The 17,999-nt window shown below is 49.1% G+C and overlaps 2 protein-coding genes across 2 annotated transcripts in view; both read left to right on the top strand.

The window, feature by feature from the left end:
* The first annotated feature begins 5,287 nt into the window (after positions 1 to 5,287).
* On the top strand, positions 5,288 to 15,089 carry LOC146009558 (oocyte zinc finger protein XlCOF29-like). Its single transcript, XM_083150003.1, has 5 exons — positions 5,288 to 5,543; positions 6,805 to 6,957; positions 10,842 to 11,033; positions 14,780 to 14,858; positions 14,977 to 15,089. Exons 2-5 carry the CDS (start codon positions 6,847 to 6,849, stop codon positions 15,087 to 15,089), a joined length of 495 nt encoding a protein of 164 aa, XP_083006129.1. The 5' UTR covers positions 5,288 to 5,543; positions 6,805 to 6,846.
* A 95-nt stretch (positions 15,090 to 15,184) lies between these two features.
* LOC146010152 (uncharacterized) overlaps positions 15,185 to 17,999 on the top strand; it is a 39,037-nt gene continuing 36,222 nt past the window's right edge. Inside the window, 1 exon segment of the mRNA XM_083151110.1 lies at positions 15,185 to 15,406. Within this exon segment, the coding sequence (XP_083007236.1) occupies positions 15,226 to 15,406 (181 nt within the window). The 5' untranslated portion in view covers positions 15,185 to 15,225.

The raw sequence follows: 17,999 nt of genomic DNA, 5'->3' as shown, positions 1-17,999 counted from the left end.
TGACGAAGTTTGATACGAAACGCGTTAGGGCGGGGTTTGGTGACGTCTGCTGTACCTGTTGCCCCGGCTTCCCCACCGTGTCCGTTCCTGTTTGGAGTTCCCGGCGCGCTTCCCTCACTCCTCGTGCGGTGAGCGTGTCCTGTTACCCGGCTGAGTCCTGACGGAGGTTGGAGTTTTGCCTGAGGCTTTTATTGTAAAATCTTGTGGTAACCAGCCCACAGCGGTTACCTTAACGGTACGAGTCCACATTGATTTTATGTGCCGCAGCACTGTATGTGTTTTAAATAAATACAGTTTTACACTATGAAGCGCTTCTCTATTCCATTCTGAAACATATATATATATATATATCTATATATATATATATATATAGATATATATATATATATGGAACAGTATAGTGGTACAGCAGAAAGCATCTAGCCTATAATAACCTCGACTGGCCCACCAATTGTAGGAAGCTGCAAAATGACATAAGAAATACAAACAAATTATATAGAAAAATATGAAACAAAAAACTAAGGAAAAGCAAAATATACAACTGCAGATCCATACGGATCACGGATTGATGTCGGCCTACTCTTTCTTTAAACGTGCAAGACGTCTTGCCTATATAGACATATCCACACGGGCACCGAATCCGGTAGCTACTACATGCGAGGATGTGTTTCATAGGGATTTTGTGTTCAAAATGAGGATGTAATATGTAGTTCCCTAGTGTTCCTTCTAGGAACTGGGCAGGGTGCTGCCACACAGGGGCAGTATAAGTGGGGAGGACCGGTTCCGCTGCTGTCACCATTGTGGGCGGTTCCGGGTCACCGCCGTCACTAAAGGGAGCGGGTGCGCCCGCCTCCGTCACTAAAGCAGAGGCTGTTTTAGCAGGGCGCTGCTAGAGGAGCAGGCCGTATTTTGCCCTTTAAATCGGGCAGGGTGCAGCGCCCTGCTATAACAGCCAAGCGGAAAACACTAGTTCGAGGTCTCCATGTAGCGGCAAGTGGTACAGTTGGTGCATTTATATGCACCCGGTTTCCTGCCTAGAAAAGTGCCACAGATAGTATTCCTTGGTATGGCTACATTGTTCTGGACTAACCAGTCCTTGATATTGTGTCCACGTTGATGGCAGTTCATCAAATAGGTGTTCTGAAGATATTGTAGGTTTTATCAGTGGTAACGAGCGGCCAATGTTTTCTTGATGTGTCAGTAATAAGTGTAAGATAGTGTTCTTATCTGTGGCCTTATAAAAGATGTCTGTTTCCATCCATTTGTTCTGTACTCGACTGGTTTTAACACCCAGATAATTGATGGTGGTGTAGTGGCGATGGAACTGAAGTGGAGAGTCTCATCCGAGTAAAGGTGCCCATACACGTTACAATTATTGTATAAAATATTGTATACAATATCGGGTACTTGTGGATTATCACGGCTCCCATCGCATGCCATCGAATGCCATATATAGTGCCATGCGATGGCATGCGATGCGATTTTTACAGTTTTTGCCGGTTTTTGACACCTGTGAAGCCCGTGAGGGGACGCGGATACCTGTGAAGGTATCCGCGTCCCCTCGCAGGGCTCGCCACGCTTCGGGCTCGCGTTGATAGTGGGGGTGGTACAGCCTCAAAAATGCCATTTGGGGGCCATTGAACATGTTTAATACTAATTCCAATGCATTTGGATGCTTTTCAGTGCAAAATCGTATGCGATCGCATGCGATTTTTTCACATATGATGGCCATCGTGGGAGCCGTGATAATCCACAAGTACCCAATATCGCATCTCATCGTATCTTGGTTTTGTGATAAGATCAGATGAGATGAGATCTAATACAAAAAGTAGGTGCAGCACATACTTTTTGTACTAGATCTAATCTCATCTGATCTCATCGCAAAACCGAGATGCGATGAGATGCGATATTGTATACAATAATTGTAACGTGTATGGGCACCTTAAAGGTGCCCATACAGGGTCCGTTTAACAGATCCGTTCTGCACTTAATTAGCACGCATCGCATCGGATCGCATCCCTAGTGCGGGAGCGCGCATCTCATAGTACAGAACGGACCGTCTATGGGCACCATTAGTCCTTCAAATGTTGGAAATTACGCACCATCATCTATATATGTCTAGTGTCTGTGTGTCTCTGAAATACTGCCATCTGCTGGCAGAGAGTGAAACTACATCTCTTTCTCTCACACATGCACAAACACAGAGGCAATCACAAGGTAGCAGACTAGCTTTCGAAGCTTTTGCTTCGAGTAGGCTTACTAGTGTGTGTGTCTATATATATATATATATTAGAGACGCCCACACACACACTGTATATATTAAGGTGACCAACTTTTTTACAATGAAAAGGACACAATAAAATTGAAGAAAAAAATATGAATAATAATAAGAAACACGGAGTAAGCCTAAATAGACTAGCAGGGTGGGTGGTGGTGGAACTAGCGGGCCCCAGCAACCCATACCTCCCAACTTCTAACCCACGGCAAGAGGGACATAAACGTGCTCCATAGGCGCGCGCCCGAAATTTGAGGCGTGGCCTGGCGGCAAGGGGGCATGGCCTACAAACCCAGTCAGTTGAAAATAAAAGCCATATATTTTTGAAAGGAAACCTATATAATGCAAAGCATCTGACTATGCACTTTCTCCTGACTGACTGGGAAAGTGGGTAATTAGCAGTATTAGAAGTGGTGTGTTACATCCACCATGGCTCTCACCCAAATCCCCTGTGCTGTGCCCAGCCCTAGGCTCTCTAACCGCATGTGTAACACTGGCGCTCACCTCTGCTTATGTCCCTGGTACTGGTGGGGTACATGTGTCCGCGCTGTCACCGCGTGGTGACGGTGGTGCTATGTGCTCTGGTGCCATGCAGGGCATGAGCGGTATGAGACCTGAACCGCCATGTGTGTTTGTGCCTGGTTAGGCCTGTGTCTGAATGCCGGTGTTTGCGCAGCTGCGCACACTCACTGCCGGCTGTAACCTGTCGCCCCCTCTGGCGGCCTCCATCTTTTTGGTTCCCTTAGCCTCCCCTGTGCGGCTCCGCCTCCCCTGTCAATAGGCTGACCAATAGCCACACAGTCCACCTGTTAAGTACTGACTGGCCGGGTTAGAATGGCAGTCAGTACAATGATGTCTACCCCTATGCATCATTGCTCCGGTCTGGCTCTGTAGTTCCCACTACACTCCTTCGTGCCTCTGATTGCAGCCACGATCCAATCTAGCAAGGACAGTCTTCTTCATTAATATTCTTTATTCTTCAATCTTCAAACCAATCATCCAATCCTCCAACCAATCATCCAATCTTCCAATCAACCATCCAATCTTCCAATCCTTCAGTCAATCCATCAATTACCCAATCAAATCCCTTCTTCTTCATTTATTCTTCAATTCTTCAAGCAACATTATAATATTCTTTTAAGTAGCAAGCATCATCATATTCTGCAATAAGGTATTGGACTATTGACTTTTACATTGGCATAATCTACAGTATATCATCTGTGCCATCAGTATCACTTGTCTTGCAATATCTTTATTAAATCAATTTCATTTTATTCTATTGTTTCACTCCCTTCTGTCGTGGATGCAACATCCTTACATTAAAGTACCCAGCCTCTGTTACACTACAGCTGGTGCTTCTAAGAACGTGACATGGTGTAACTACCAAGGGTGCAGCTGCTATCGGGCCCGAGCTGTTTCTAGGGCCCGCAGCTCCCCCCTGTACCAAGTCCTGACTGCACCAAAGATCAGCAGCATTCAGCGCTCCCTGCTCCACCTTGCCACGGCCCCCTCACCTTGGCCCTGCCAACGCAAGCTGCAGCACATCCACTGAGGATGAAGCTGCGGTCCCTCAACCCTCCTGGCTGGCTTCCAGCAGTCCCGCGATTTGCGGTCATTTAGGGGGTGTGGCCTAATGCAGTGAAGTGCCCACCCCCATAAGAGACCCCCTGGCTGTGCTCCCACCGACTGCTGTAATGAGGTATGCTCATCCCCGCTCTCTGTCTGAAGCTGTCTAACTTCCCCCCTCTCTCTTTTTCTGACGCTGTCACATCCCCCCTCTCTGATGCTGTCTATTCCCCCTCTCTGATGCCGTCTCCTCCCCATCTTTCTCTGATGCCGTCTCCTCCCCGTCTTTCTCTGATGCCGTCTCCTCCACCTTTTTCTCTGACGCTGTCTCCTCCACCTCTTTCTCTGATGTCGTCTCCATTCACCTCTCTCTCTGACGCCGTCTCCTTCCACCTATCTCTGACGCCATTTCCTCCCGCTCTTACTCTGACCCTGTCTCCTCCTGCTCTTTCTCTGATGCTGTCTCCTCCCTCTCTTTCTCTGATGTCGTCTCCATTCACCTCTCTCTGATGCCATCTCCTTTCTCCTCTCTCTGATGCCGTCTACTCCCCCCTCTGTCCGATGCCATCTCCTCCCCCCCCTCTCTCTGATGCCATCTCCTTCCACCTCTCTCTAATTCCATCTCCTCCCCCTCCCTCTGACGCCATCTCCTCCCAGTTTTCTGGACCCGGACGTTGTTCCCTTTTACACCGGTGTCCCCCGTCATTATGCTGGGTAGGGGACGCCGGTGAATTCTGGAGCCGGCTCTCGGAGATAAAATCATCTCCAAGCACCGGGAAACCTGCCAACCGTCAACCCTGCAACGCTGACCGACGTGCTGGGGCCAACCCAACACCCAAATAAGCTGCTGGACCGCCCCCAGCCTCCGTCCAAGGTGAATGGATGCCGTACACAGGCATACATTCTCCTCTGCTGCTGTTTGCATAGTACCGCAGACAGCAGCGGAGGCTGTACGCAGCCCCTGCCCCACCTCCGGACTGACCTCAGCGTGCTTCGAACCAGAGGTTGGGGCTCCCTGATTGAAGGAAATGGGTCCCTGGGTCGGATGACCCGGGTTATCCATTTACACAGCCCCTGACTCCGGGGAAGCCCCGTGTCCGACCCTGAACATTTGCCGGGTCGGACACGGGTAACAGGACCCGGGTTATTTTTTTTTATTTGCCCTTTTACACCAAGCCCTGGCCCGGACTGGAGCAGCAATAACCCGGGTCGCAACTCTCGTGTAAAAGGGGTATAAGTGCACATATGGCACACACCCAGCAATCACTACTATGCTGTTACTAGCAGTATAATACCTGGGGTTACCTGGTGCCAGCTGCAGCACTCTCCCTCCTGCTGCCTGCCATGCATACCAGGAAGGAACGTTTCCTTGGTAACACAGCTCCTCCCACTCTGCCCCACAGAAATACACTTCGGCTACAGCCGCCGTGGAGTCTGGGAGCCGAGTACAAACTACAACACAATGGCCGCCGCTGTATGAGGACACACAATGAGACATCGCTGCCGGACTGGTAGAAGCGGCAGTTGCATTGAGAGAATGCACAGAGAGAATTCTGTGAGGTGCGGTCACCGGTAGTAGTTTCCATGCTATAACACGACCAGAAAGGTTCCATAATAATTGTCTCTTGTGTGACGGAGCGGCGGCCATTTTCCCGAAGAGCAATCACAGCTTTCAGTGACGGGGCAGCGCTGCTGATCTTAGGTGAGGCCTCTCACTTCCAGAAGCCACGGTGATAAGGTTACGGGGGACCGAGAGAAGATATTGCTGTATCTGGCAGCAGGTGATGGTATTGTACTGCCCTGGTGTTATTATACAGGCGGAGCAGCCTGTGGTGTCTGGTTATAAGGGAAGGTTAGGCCTGCGGTGTCCTGTAATACAGGGGGAGCAGCCTGTGGTGTCCTGTGATACAGGGGAGCGGCCTGTGGTGTCCTGTGATACAGGGGGAGCGGCCTGTGGTGTCCTGTGATACAGGGGGAGCGGCCTGTGGTGTCCTGTGATACAGGGGGAACGGCCTGAGGGGGGAGAGTGGCCTGTAGTGTCCTGTTATTCAGGGGGAGCGGCCTATGATGTCCTGTTATACGAGGGAGAGGCCTGTGATGTCATGTTATACAGAGGGGGAGCGGCCTGCGGCATCCTGTCATACAGGGGGGGGCATACTGTTTATACATGGGGAGCAGCTTGCTGCGTCCTTTTATACAGGGAGGAGCATCCTGCAGCGTCCTGTTATACGGGGGGGGGGGGGGGAGGCGTTCTGTTTACACAGGCGGAGCGGCCTGTGGCATCCTGTTTATGCAGTTGGAGCGGCCTGTGGTGTGAGCGGCCTCTGCCGTCCTATTTATACAGGGGGAGCGGCCTATGGCATCCTGTTACAAATGTTATACAGAGGGAGCAGCCTATGGTGCTGTGTTATTATTATATAGTTCAGCAGCTTCTGCCTTTTTTTAAGATTACCATTAGGGAGCAGCTTTTGGTGTCCTGTTACAAAACAAATTTATTTTATATTATTTTTTTCAGGGTTTTGAGTCTCTGATATCTTCGTAGTAGTAGTAGGATGATTATACATTACGAGCAGCCTTTGGTGCCCTATTACAATTATATTCAGACAACCATGTACTACAATGAACATTGTAGTGGTATACTATAGCGCTTATACTATACATGTACCCATTGTTCTCTGTATGATATATATATGTGCTGTCATTTCACATGCAATGTATCCCATGCGACCCCATTCCCAGCCACCAGGATGAGGGCCGAGTCGGCGGGTGGGCAGCATGTCCGACCTCCTGCTCAGGTCCGAGGTGAATCCAACCCAAGGCGTACGTCAAACACATCCGATTTCTCAGCCCGTTCCATCGGGATCGGGTGAAATTAGCCTAAATCGGACTAGTGTATGGGCACCTTTACCTAATATGTTACATGTGTACTGTGTGGTGTTTATTGTAATTATATTTACACCTAGACAACCGAGCGGTGAGGACACGGAGTGTTTACTAGACATCACATGAGGATAAGACACGTCACTGATTCCCCGAGGATGGACAAGGAGCAGAGTCACATGACTGAGAGGATTCTAAATCTCACCCTGGAGATCATCTACCTGCTGACTGGGGAGGTGAGTGGCTCTGGGAGCGTCACTGTGACATCACCTATATCTATAGTAATAATACAGGGACGTGACTGGGGAGGTGAGGGAATCTGTGAGTGTCACTGTGACATCACATATATCTATAGTAATAATACAGGGACGTGACTGGGGAGGTGAGGGGACCTGGGAGCGTCACTGTGACATCACTTATATCTATAGTAATAATACAGGGACGTTACTGGGGAGGTGAGGGGATCTGGGAGTGTCACTGTGATATCACTTATATCTATAGTAATAATACAGGGACGTGACTGGGGAGGTGAGGGGATCTGGGGGTGTCACTGTGACATCACTTATATCTATAGTAATAATACAGGGACATGACTGGGGAGGTGAGGGGACCTGGGAGCGTCACTGTGACATCACATATATCTATAGTAATAATACAGGGACGTGACTGGGGAGGTGAGGGGATCTGGGAGTGTCACTGTGACATCACATATATCTATAGTAATAATACAGGGACGTGACTGGGGAGGTGAGGGGATCTGGGGGTGTCACTGTGACATCACTTATAGCTATAGCAATAATACAGGGACATGACTGGGGAGGTGAGGGGACCTGGGAGCGTCACTGTGACATCACTTATATCTATAGTAATAATACAGGGACGTTACTGGGGAGGTGAGGGGATCTGGGAGTGTCACTGTGACATCACTTATATCTATAGTAATAATACAGGGACGTGACTGGGGAGGTGAGGGGATCTGGGGGTGTCACTGTGACATCACTTATATCTATAGTAATAATACAGGGACGTTACTGGGGAGGTGAGGGGATCTGGGAGTGTCACTGTGACATCACTTATATCTATAGTAATAATACAGGGACGTGACTGGGGAGGTGAGGGGATCTGGGGGTGTCACTGTGACATCACTTATATCTATAGTAATAATACAGGGACATGACTGGGGAGGTGAGGGGATCTCTGAGTGTCACTGTGACATCACATATATCTATAGTAATAATACAGGGACGTGACTGGGGAGGTGAGGGGATCTGGGGGTGTCACTGTGACATCACTTATAGCTATAGCAATAATACAGGGACGTGACTGGGGAGGTGAGGGGATCTGGGAGTGTCCCTGTGATGTCACTTATATCTATAGTAATAATACAGGGACGTGACTGGGGAGGTGAGGGGATCTGGGAGTGTCACTGGGACATCACTTATATCTATAGTAATAATACAGGGAGGTGAGGGGATCTATGGGTGTCACTGTGACATCACCTATATCTATAGTAATAATAAAGGGACATGACTGGCGAGGTGAGGGGTTCTGGGAGCATCACTGTGACATCACTTATATCTATAGTAATAATACAGGGACATGACTGGGGAGGTGAGGGGTTCTGGGAGCGTCACTGTGACATCACCTATATCTATAGTAATATTACAGGGACATGATTGGGGAGGTGAGGGGATCTGGGAGTGTCACTGTTACATAACTTATATCTATAGTAATAATACAGGAAGGTGAGGGGATCTGGAAGTGTCACTATGACATCACTTATATCTATAGTAATAATACAGGGAGGTGAGGGGATCTGGAAGTGTCACTATGACATCACTTATATCTATAGTAATAATACAGGGACGTGACTGGGGAGGTGAGGGGATCTGGTGCGTCACTGTGACCTCATATATCTATAGTAATAATACAGGGACATGACTGGGGAGGTGAGGGGATCTGGGAGTGTCACTGTGACATCACTTATATCTATAGTAATAATACAGGGACATGACTGGGGAGGTGAGGGGATCTGGGAGTGTCACTGTGACATCACTTATACCTATAGTAATAATACAGGGACGTGACTGGGGAGGTGAGGGGATCTGGGAGTGTCACTGTGACATCACTTATATCTATAGTAATAATACAGGGACATGACTGGGGAGGTGAGGGGTTCTGGGAGCGTCACTGTGACATCACCTACAGTATATCTATAGTAATATTACAGGGACATGATTGGGGAGGTGAGGGGATCTGGGAGTGTCACTGTTACATAACTTATATCTATAGTAATAATACAGGGAGGTGAGGGGATCTGGAAGTGTCACTATGACATCACTTATATCTATAGTAATAATACAGGGACGTGACTGGGGAGGTGAGGGGATCTGGGAGCGTCACTGTGACATCACTTATATCTATAGTAATAATACAGGGACGTGACTGGGGAGGTGAGGGGATCTGGGAGTGTCACTGTGACGTCACTTATATCTATAGTAATAATACAGGGACGTGACTGGGGAGGTGAGGGGATTTGGTGCGTCACTGTGACCTCATATATCTATAGTAATAATACAGGGACATGACTGGGGAGGTGAGGGCATCTGGGAGCGTCACTGTGACATCACTTATATCTATAGTAATAATACAGGGATGTGACTGGGGAGGTGAGAGGATCTGGGAGCGTCACTTTGACATAATTTATATCTATAGTAATAATACAGGGAGGTGAGGGGATCTGGGAGTGTCACTGTGACATCACTTATATCTATAGTAATAATACAGGGACGTGACTGGGGAGGTGAGGGGATCTGGGAGTGTCACTGTGACATCACTTATATCTATAGTAATAATACAGGGACGTCACTGGGGAGGTGATGGGATCTGGGAGTGTCACTGTGACGTCACTTATATCTATAGTAATAATACAGGGACGTGACTGGGGAGGTGAGGGGATCTGGGAGTGTCACTGTGACATCACATATCTATAGTAATAATACAGGGAGGTGACTTGGGAGGTGAGGGGATCTGGGAGTGTCACTGTGACGTCACTTATATCTGTAGTAATAATACAGGGACGTGACTGGGGAGGTGAGGGGATCTGGGAACGTCACTGTGACATCACTTATATCTGTAGTAATAATACAGGGATGTGACTGGGGAGGTGAGGGGATCTGGGAGCGTCACTGTGACATCACCTATATCTATAGTAATAATACAGGGACGTGACTGGGGAGGTGAGGGGGTCTGGGAGCGTCACTGTGACATCACTTACAGTATATCTATAGTAATAATACAGGGACGTGACTGGGGAGGTGAGGGGATCTGGGAGAGTCACTGTGACATCACTTACAGTATATCTATAGTAATAATACAGGGACATCACTATGCTGGTGAGGATATCTGAGAGTGTCAGTGATATCACTGATATATTATTACTACAGTGACCTGATTGGTGGATTTTGGTAATTACATATCATAGCACTAATAGAGGGTGATGACTGGGAGTATAATATTTATTTACAGTTTCTTATATAGCGCAGCAGATTCCGTTGCGCTTTACAATTTTAGAAAGTGATAAAACAAACTGGGTAACAGACAGACTTGGAGGTAGGAGGGCCCTGCTGCAAGCTTACAATCTATAGGGACATAGGAGGGAAACACAAGGACAGGCACCAGTAATAGCATAGCAGTCCCACCAAGTTACAAGTCCAGAAGGGAAGCTATATAATACATAAGTGCCTCAGAGGGTTATGCGTATGTAACTTAAATATTATGTCTTGCCTGAAGAGGGGAGTTTTCAGGGAACACTTGAAAGTTTGGAGGCTAGTGGAGAGTCTTATTGTGTGTGGAAGGGCATTCCATAGGGTGGGAGCAGCCCGATGAAAGTCCTGCAATAGTGAATGGGAGCTAGTGATCCGTGCAGGAGACAGACGCAGATCTTGTGCAGAGCGCAGTGGCCGAGATGGGAGATATTTTGTGATAAGTAAAGAGATATAAGCTGGTTCAGTATGGTTAATAGCTTTATACGCGAGTAGAAGGGTATTATATTGAATACGGTAAGGTACGGTCAAAGTATGCGAGTGCATGCAGTAATAGTATATTTTCCAATATACAGGGTTACAAAGTAGTGAAGAAGACATCCAGTGACCATGAGACACCCATTTGCCATCCCTGTGTGGCAGGAGAACTGAGCAGGACCCAGAGCCCCATCACAGTGCCTCCACCTCATTCACTGATACATGGGAGAGACAAGGAGCAGAAGATCCTGGAACTCACCAATAAGATCATCCAGCTGCTGACCGGAGAGGTGACTGCTGGGAATGGGACATTATACAGTAACACCGGGGGATGTGACAGGAGAGGTGACTGCTGGGAATGGGACATTATACAGTAACACCGGGGGATGTGACCGGAAAGGTGACTGCTGGGAATGGGATATTATACAGTACACCGGAGAGGTGACTGCTCGGAATGGGGCATTATACAGTAACACCGGGGGATGTGACCGGAAAGGTGACTGCTGGGAATGGGATATTATACAGTACACCGGAGAGGTGACTGCTCGGAATGGGGCATTATACAGTAACACCGGGGATGTGACCGGGGAGGTGACTGCTGGGAATGGGGCATTATACAGTAACACTGGGGATGTGACCGGAGAGGTGACTGCTGGGAATGGGGCATTATACAGAAACACTGGGGGATGTGACTGCTGGGAATGGGACTTTATACAGTAACACCGGGGGATGTGACCGGAGAAGTGACTGCTGGGAATGGGACATTATACAGTAACACCGGGGGATGTGACCGGAGAGGTGACTGCTGGTAATGGGACATTATACAGTAACACCGGGGGATGTGACCGGAGAGGTGACTGCTGGGAATGGGACATTATACAGTAACACAGAGGGAGGAGACTGCAGAGGTGACTGCTGGGAATGGGATATTATACAGTAACACCAGGGGATGTGACCGGAGAGGTGACTGCTGGGAATGGGACATTATACAGTAACACCAGGGGATGTGACTGCTAGGAATGGGACATTATACAGTAACACCGGGGGATGTGACCAGAGAGGTGACTGCTGGGAATGGGACATTATACAGTAACACTGGGGGATGTGACTGGATAAGTGACTGCTGGGAATGGGACATTATACAGTAACACCGGGGGATGTTACCAGAGAGGTGACTGCTGGGAATGGGACATTATACAGTAACACCGGGGGATGTGCCCGGAGAGGTGACTGCTGGGAATGGGGATTATACAGTAACACCGGGGGATGTGACCGGGGAGGTGACTGCTGGAAATGGGACATTATACAGTAACACCGGGGGATGTGACTGGAGAGGTGACTGCTGGGAATGGGACATTATACAGTAACACTGGGGGATGTGACCGGAGAGGTGACTGCTGGGAATGGGACATTATACAGTAACACCGGGGGATGTGACCTGAGAGACGACTGCTGGGAATGGGACATTATACAGTAACACCTGGGGGATGTGACCGGAGAGGTGACTGCTGGGAATGGGACATTATACAGTAACACCGGGGGATGTGATCGGAGAGGTGACTGCTGGGAATGGGACATTATACAGTAACACCGGTGGATGTGACCAGAGAGGTGACTGCTGGGAATGGGGCATTATACAGTAACACCGGGGGATGTGACCTGAGAGACGACTGCTGGGAATGGGACATTATACAGTAACACCGGGGGATGTGACCAGAGAGGTGACTGCTGGGAATGGGACATTATACAGTAACACCGGGGGATGTGACCAGAGAGGTGACTGCTGGGAATGGGGCATTATACAGTAACACCGGGGGATGTGACCTGAGAGACGACTGCTGGGAATGGGACATTATACAGTAACACCTGGGGGATGTGACCGGAGAGGTGACTGCTGGGAATGGGACATTATACAGTAACACCGGGGGATGTGACTGGAGAGGTGACTGCTGGGAATGGGACATTATACAGTAACACCGGGGGATGTGACCGGAGAAGTGACTGCTGGGAATGGGACTTTATACAGTAACACCGGGGGATGTGACCGGAGAGGTGACTGCTGGGAATGGGACATTATACAGTAACACCGGGGGATGTGACCGGAGAGGTGACTGCTGGGAATGGGACATTATACAGTAACACAGAGGGAGGAGACTGCAGAGGTGACTGCTGGGAATGGGATATTATACAGTAACACCAGGGGATGTGACCGGAGAGGTGACTGCTGGGAATGGGACATTATACAGTAACACCAGGGGATGTGACTGCTAGGAATGGGACATTATACAGTAACATCGGGGGATGTGACCAGAGAGGTGACTGCTGGGAATGGGACATTATACAGTAACACTGGGGGATGTGACTGGATAAGTGACTGCTGGGAATGGGACATTATACAGTAACACCGGGGGATGTGACCAGAGAGGTGACTGCTGGGAATGGGACATTATACAGTAACACCGGGGGATGTGACCAGAGAGGTGACTGCTGGGAATGGGACATTATACAGTAACACCGGGGGATGTGACCGGAGAGGTGACTGCTGGGAATGGGGATTATACAGTAACACCGGGGGATGTGACCGGGGAGGTGACTGCTGGGAATGGGACATTATACAGTAACACTGGGGGATGTGACCGGAGAGGTGACTGCTGGGAATGGGACATTATACAGTAACACCGGGGGATGTGACCTGAGAGACGACTGCTGGGAATGGGACATTATACAGTAACACCTGGGGGATGTGACCGGAGAGGTGACTGCTGGGAATGGGACATTATACAGTAACACCGGGGGATGTGATCGGAGAGGTGACTGCTGGGTATGGGGCATTATACAGTAACACCGGGGGATGTGATCGGAGAGGTGACTGCTGGGTATGGGGCATTATACAGTAACACCGGTGGATGTGACCAGAGAGGTGACTGCTGGGAATGGGGCATTATACAGTAACACCGGGGGATGTGACCTGATAGACGACTGCTGGGAATGGGACATTATACAGTAACACCTGGGGGATGTGACCTGAGAGACGACTGCTGGGAATGGGACATTATACAGTAACACCTGGGGGATGTGACCGGAGAGGTGACTGCTGGGAATGGGACATTATACAGTAACACCGGGGGATGTGACCGGAGAAGTGACTGCTGGGAATGGGACATTATACAGTAACACCGGGGGATGTGACCGGAGAGGTGACTGCTGGGAATGGGACATTATACAGTAACACCGGGGGATGTGACTGGAGAGGTGACTGCTGGGAATGGGACATTATACAGTAACACCGGGGGATGTGACCGGAGAAGTGACTGCTGGGAATGGGACATTATACAGTAACACCGGGGGATGTGACCGGAGAGGTGACTGCTGGGAATGGGACATTATACAGTAACACCGGGGGATGTGACCGGAGAGGTGACTGCTGGGAATGGGACATTATACAGTAACACAGAGGGAGGAGACTGCAGAGGTGACTGCTGGGAATGGGATATTATACAGTAACACCAGGGGATGTGACTGGAGAGGTGACTGCTGGGAATGGGACATTATACAGTAACACCAGGGGATGTGACCGGAGAGGTGACTGCTGGGAATGGGGATTATACAGTAACACCGGGGGATGTGACCGGGGTGGTGACTGCTGGAAATGGGACATTATACAGTAACACCGGGGGATGTGACCGGAGAGGTGACTGCTGGGAATGGGACATTATACAGTAACACTGGGGAATGTGACCGGAGAGGTGACTGCTGGGAATGGGACATTATACAGTAACACCGGGGGATGTGACCGGAGAGGTGACTGCTGGGAATGGGACATTATACAGTAACACCGGGGGATGTGACCTGAGAGACGACTGCTGGGAATGGGACATTATACAGTAACACCTGGGGGATGTGACCGGAGAGTTGACTGCTGGGAATGGGACATCATACAGTAACACCAGGGGATGTGTCTGGGTGATGACTTTATCACTGTGTGTGTCGGGTTTCTATAAGGTGTCAGGATGTCACTGTCTATCTCTCCATGCAGGAACGGGAGTATATAGAGGAACACAAGGGTCTGTGCAGGAATGTTATGATGGAGAATCACTTGGCCCTCACATCACTGGGTAAGAGGAGACTCTGTTTTATTGTACAGGGGCGAGCAGGTATGGGGGCCCCCTATATACACGTATCATTTGCTAATCCACATGTACAATATATTCAGTCACTGTGTGTCTCCTATAGATGGGCCCAGTAACAGAGATACCCCAGAGAGATGTCCCTGTCCTCTGTATTCCCAGCACTATACAGAGGAGACTCACAGGACCCCACAGGAGGATCAGGTAGGTGGGAATTAGGGTCTCCCCAATATTCCTAAGTGACTGCACGGATATTGTACTGTGTAATCTCACTAGCATCAAACATTACTAATGAGATATTTTTTTGTAGGTTCAATGTGAAGATATTAAGGCAGAAGACACAGAGGAAGAAGAGATGTATGTGACTGACATTAAGGCAGAAGACACAGAGGAAGAAGAGACGTATGTGACGGATATGAAGATAAGAGAAGAGTCTTATGTGTCTGATAAGAAAGAAGATACAGAGACAGAAGACACACATATGAGGGTTGATCAGCAGTGTAATAAAGAGGAAATCCCTAAAGATATCAGCACAGGTGAGGAATAATCATTTCTTCTACGATCCCCATGGCAGCCATAACACTGGGATGTTTCCTTTCCCCTATAGATTAGACAGGAGTTTTTTCTCTAGGACCGCCCACCTTGGGTATAACCGCCTCCTCCTCCTTCACCTCAGTGTCTTTTTTTCCTGTCTCCGTTTAGAGAGGACAGAGTAGGAGTATTTTGTTTGTTTCAAGCAGGGTTACCTCTTATCCATGGGGTGGCTCCCCGGGGAGAAGAAGATGTGAGGGGGAATGGATTTATCTATACCCCTATGCATATGCCTGATTATTCCTGCAGAAGTTAAATACTTCACAGCAAATGCAGTCACATTATGGCGCTATGTACAGACGTTTCAGGAAGCTTTCCCAGCATGGATACAGTGTTTTGGTCTGGGAGTCAAGGCATAAGTAGGCGGCTCTGGTAAGAGACATGCTGCAGTCTGGGCTGTAAGCCGCGACTGCACGCTGCAGAGTTAGCACTGTGAGGGCGGAAGTACGCGGCGGCGTCTTACTTCCGCCCAGAGCAACACTGGTGTGCATCTAAAGTACTTCCCCGGAAACACAGGGAACAATTTTTGTTCCGCTCAGCCATCCTGATTATTAGACTGGCGGCGCATTAAGGGTTATGGCGCCCTATTTAAACAGAGCTCAAACGCTACTCCTTGCATTGAGTTAGGTTTTGCCGATATGGATGTGCCTTCCTCCCCCTAAGCTGGATAATGCCCCTATGAGGTAAGCCCTTTGGCTTTGGTCATTTAGTTGTTTTATTTTCTAGTTACTTAGTATACATTATTTCTCTTTCAATGGTCCTGGTGACACAGCTCAACATTGGGATGTAGGAGGGTCCGTAGGAGCCAGGCACCTATCCTAAAGCTTTTGGAGGGTAGGCTCCTCCCTTCTGCATCCCAGACTCCAGTTCATGTTAGGTGCCCACTGGAGTGGGTGCTATTCTAAAGGGCTGCAGGAGCAGCCGAAGGATTAGAGTTTGTTAGGAGTTTTTTATTTTATTAACTTTTACACTAGCTAGGTAGGCACAGTGTGAGGATTCTCCCTGAATCCTCACACTGACAGCAGGAGCTGACAGAAGCGCGTCCTGTCAGTTCACTGTGCACAGGGGAGACACTGTCTGGTCTCCCTGTGCGGTGCTTACAGCTTCTATTAAGAAGCTGCCTGGGTTCCGGAGCGCTCTGAAACCGGCTTCACGCTAGGTGGGGATCATGGGGGACAGGCGCTCCGTGATGGCGGCGGCCATTTTCTGCGGAGCTTACACACTGAGCTCCTATATGAGAGGACAGCAGTGTGTTACAGGCATGTTCCAAGTGGTCCCCAGCTGAGGGGGAGATACTGGAACTAGGAGATCCTACTAAGGGAGCGGCTGTCTGGGGGTGGTTGGCGCCAAAAGTCACGGACCCCGCAGCAGCAGGGACTTGGTCTCTTCCCTCACTCTATTTTGGCACCATTTAGAACGCTTGCAGCGGAGCTGAGCTGGCTGACAGATCCTGGCAGAGTGATTGGATTTCCTGGGCATCGATTTCCCCACTTCTGAAAGCTTCAGACAGATAAGTGACTGTGGTACATTGGCTCTGTATAAAACGCCTGTACATTGTGCGCTGTGACTGTGTTATCTTTTTGCATCATGTCTGAGCAACAGTCTGTGGCTTTGGGGGAGGGAGCCCTTAATGCATTGTGCGCTTGTAGTGTTTGTACACTAAAATTTACCCCTGAACAGATGGCCAAGGGGGGCTTGTGTATTACTCGCGCTGGTGTGAGACCCATGGGCAGTGAACCCCAGAGGGTAGAGCAATCGGAGCTTGCGTGGGCCAGTGCCCTGGACAGGTCTGTAAATGCCTTAGTGCAATTGCTGGACAGGCAGAGTGATGTGTTGGTATCTTCCCCTAGACCTATGTCATCATCTCAGCAGTCCTTTGGCTCCTTGCCTCTGACCCAAGCAGATCCTGGTTTCTTACAGGTCATGCAGGATACTGCTAAAGGGATCAGCAGATTTAATGATTTGTTAGACAAATTTGATGGTGATACTGTGGGGACCCCTAAAAGGTCTTATTCAGTGCCAGGGGCGTAACTATAGCACCGCAGCCCCCACAACCGCGGGGGGGGCGCTATGCATGTGCGGGCGCCGGGGGCTGCAGTGCTATAGTTATGATATATATATATATATATATATATATATATATATATATATATATATATATATATATATATATATATATATATATATATATATATATATATATATATATATATATATATATATATATATATACACCCCGCCGCCATCCCCCTCAGTCTTTACCTGTCAGTCATCAGTACGCGCTGGTCCCGGCTCCCTTCTTCTGCTATGAGGACCACAACAAAATGTCCGCCCCCATGTAGCAGAAAGTTCTCTGAAACTGTCTGCTGCATGGGGGCAGACATTTTGTGGTGGTCCTCATAGCAGAAGAAGGGAGCCGGGACCAGCGCGTACTGAGCATAGGTAAGACTGCGGGCGATGGGGGGGATTGCATGGGGGGCGAGGCGGGGGTTGGTGCGGCGGGGCGGGCGGGGATTGGTGCGGCGGGGTGCGTGGGTG

This window comes from Crinia signifera, chromosome 6 (assembly GCF_055691185.1).
Source record: "Crinia signifera chromosome 6, ASM5569118v1, whole genome shotgun sequence".
Lineage (NCBI taxonomy): Eukaryota > Metazoa > Chordata > Amphibia > Anura > Myobatrachidae > Crinia > Crinia signifera.
The sequence above is the reverse complement of the archived record's forward strand: the minus strand, read 5'-3'. Positions and strand labels throughout refer to the sequence as shown.

Excerpts from the sequence above, each read along its gene's own strand:
- LOC146009558 (XM_083150003.1), top strand. The coding sequence starts at position 6,847 with ATGAGGATAAGACACGTCACTGATTCCCCGAGGATGGACAAGGAGCAG. Across the intron at positions 6,958-10,841 it reads TCTACCTGCTGACTGGGGAG|GGTTACAAAGTAGTGAAGAA; the intron begins GTGAGTGGCTCT and ends TCCAATATACAG. Across the intron at positions 14,859-14,976 it reads CTTGGCCCTCACATCACTGG|ATGGGCCCAGTAACAGAGAT; the intron begins GTAAGAGGAGAC and ends TGTCTCCTATAG.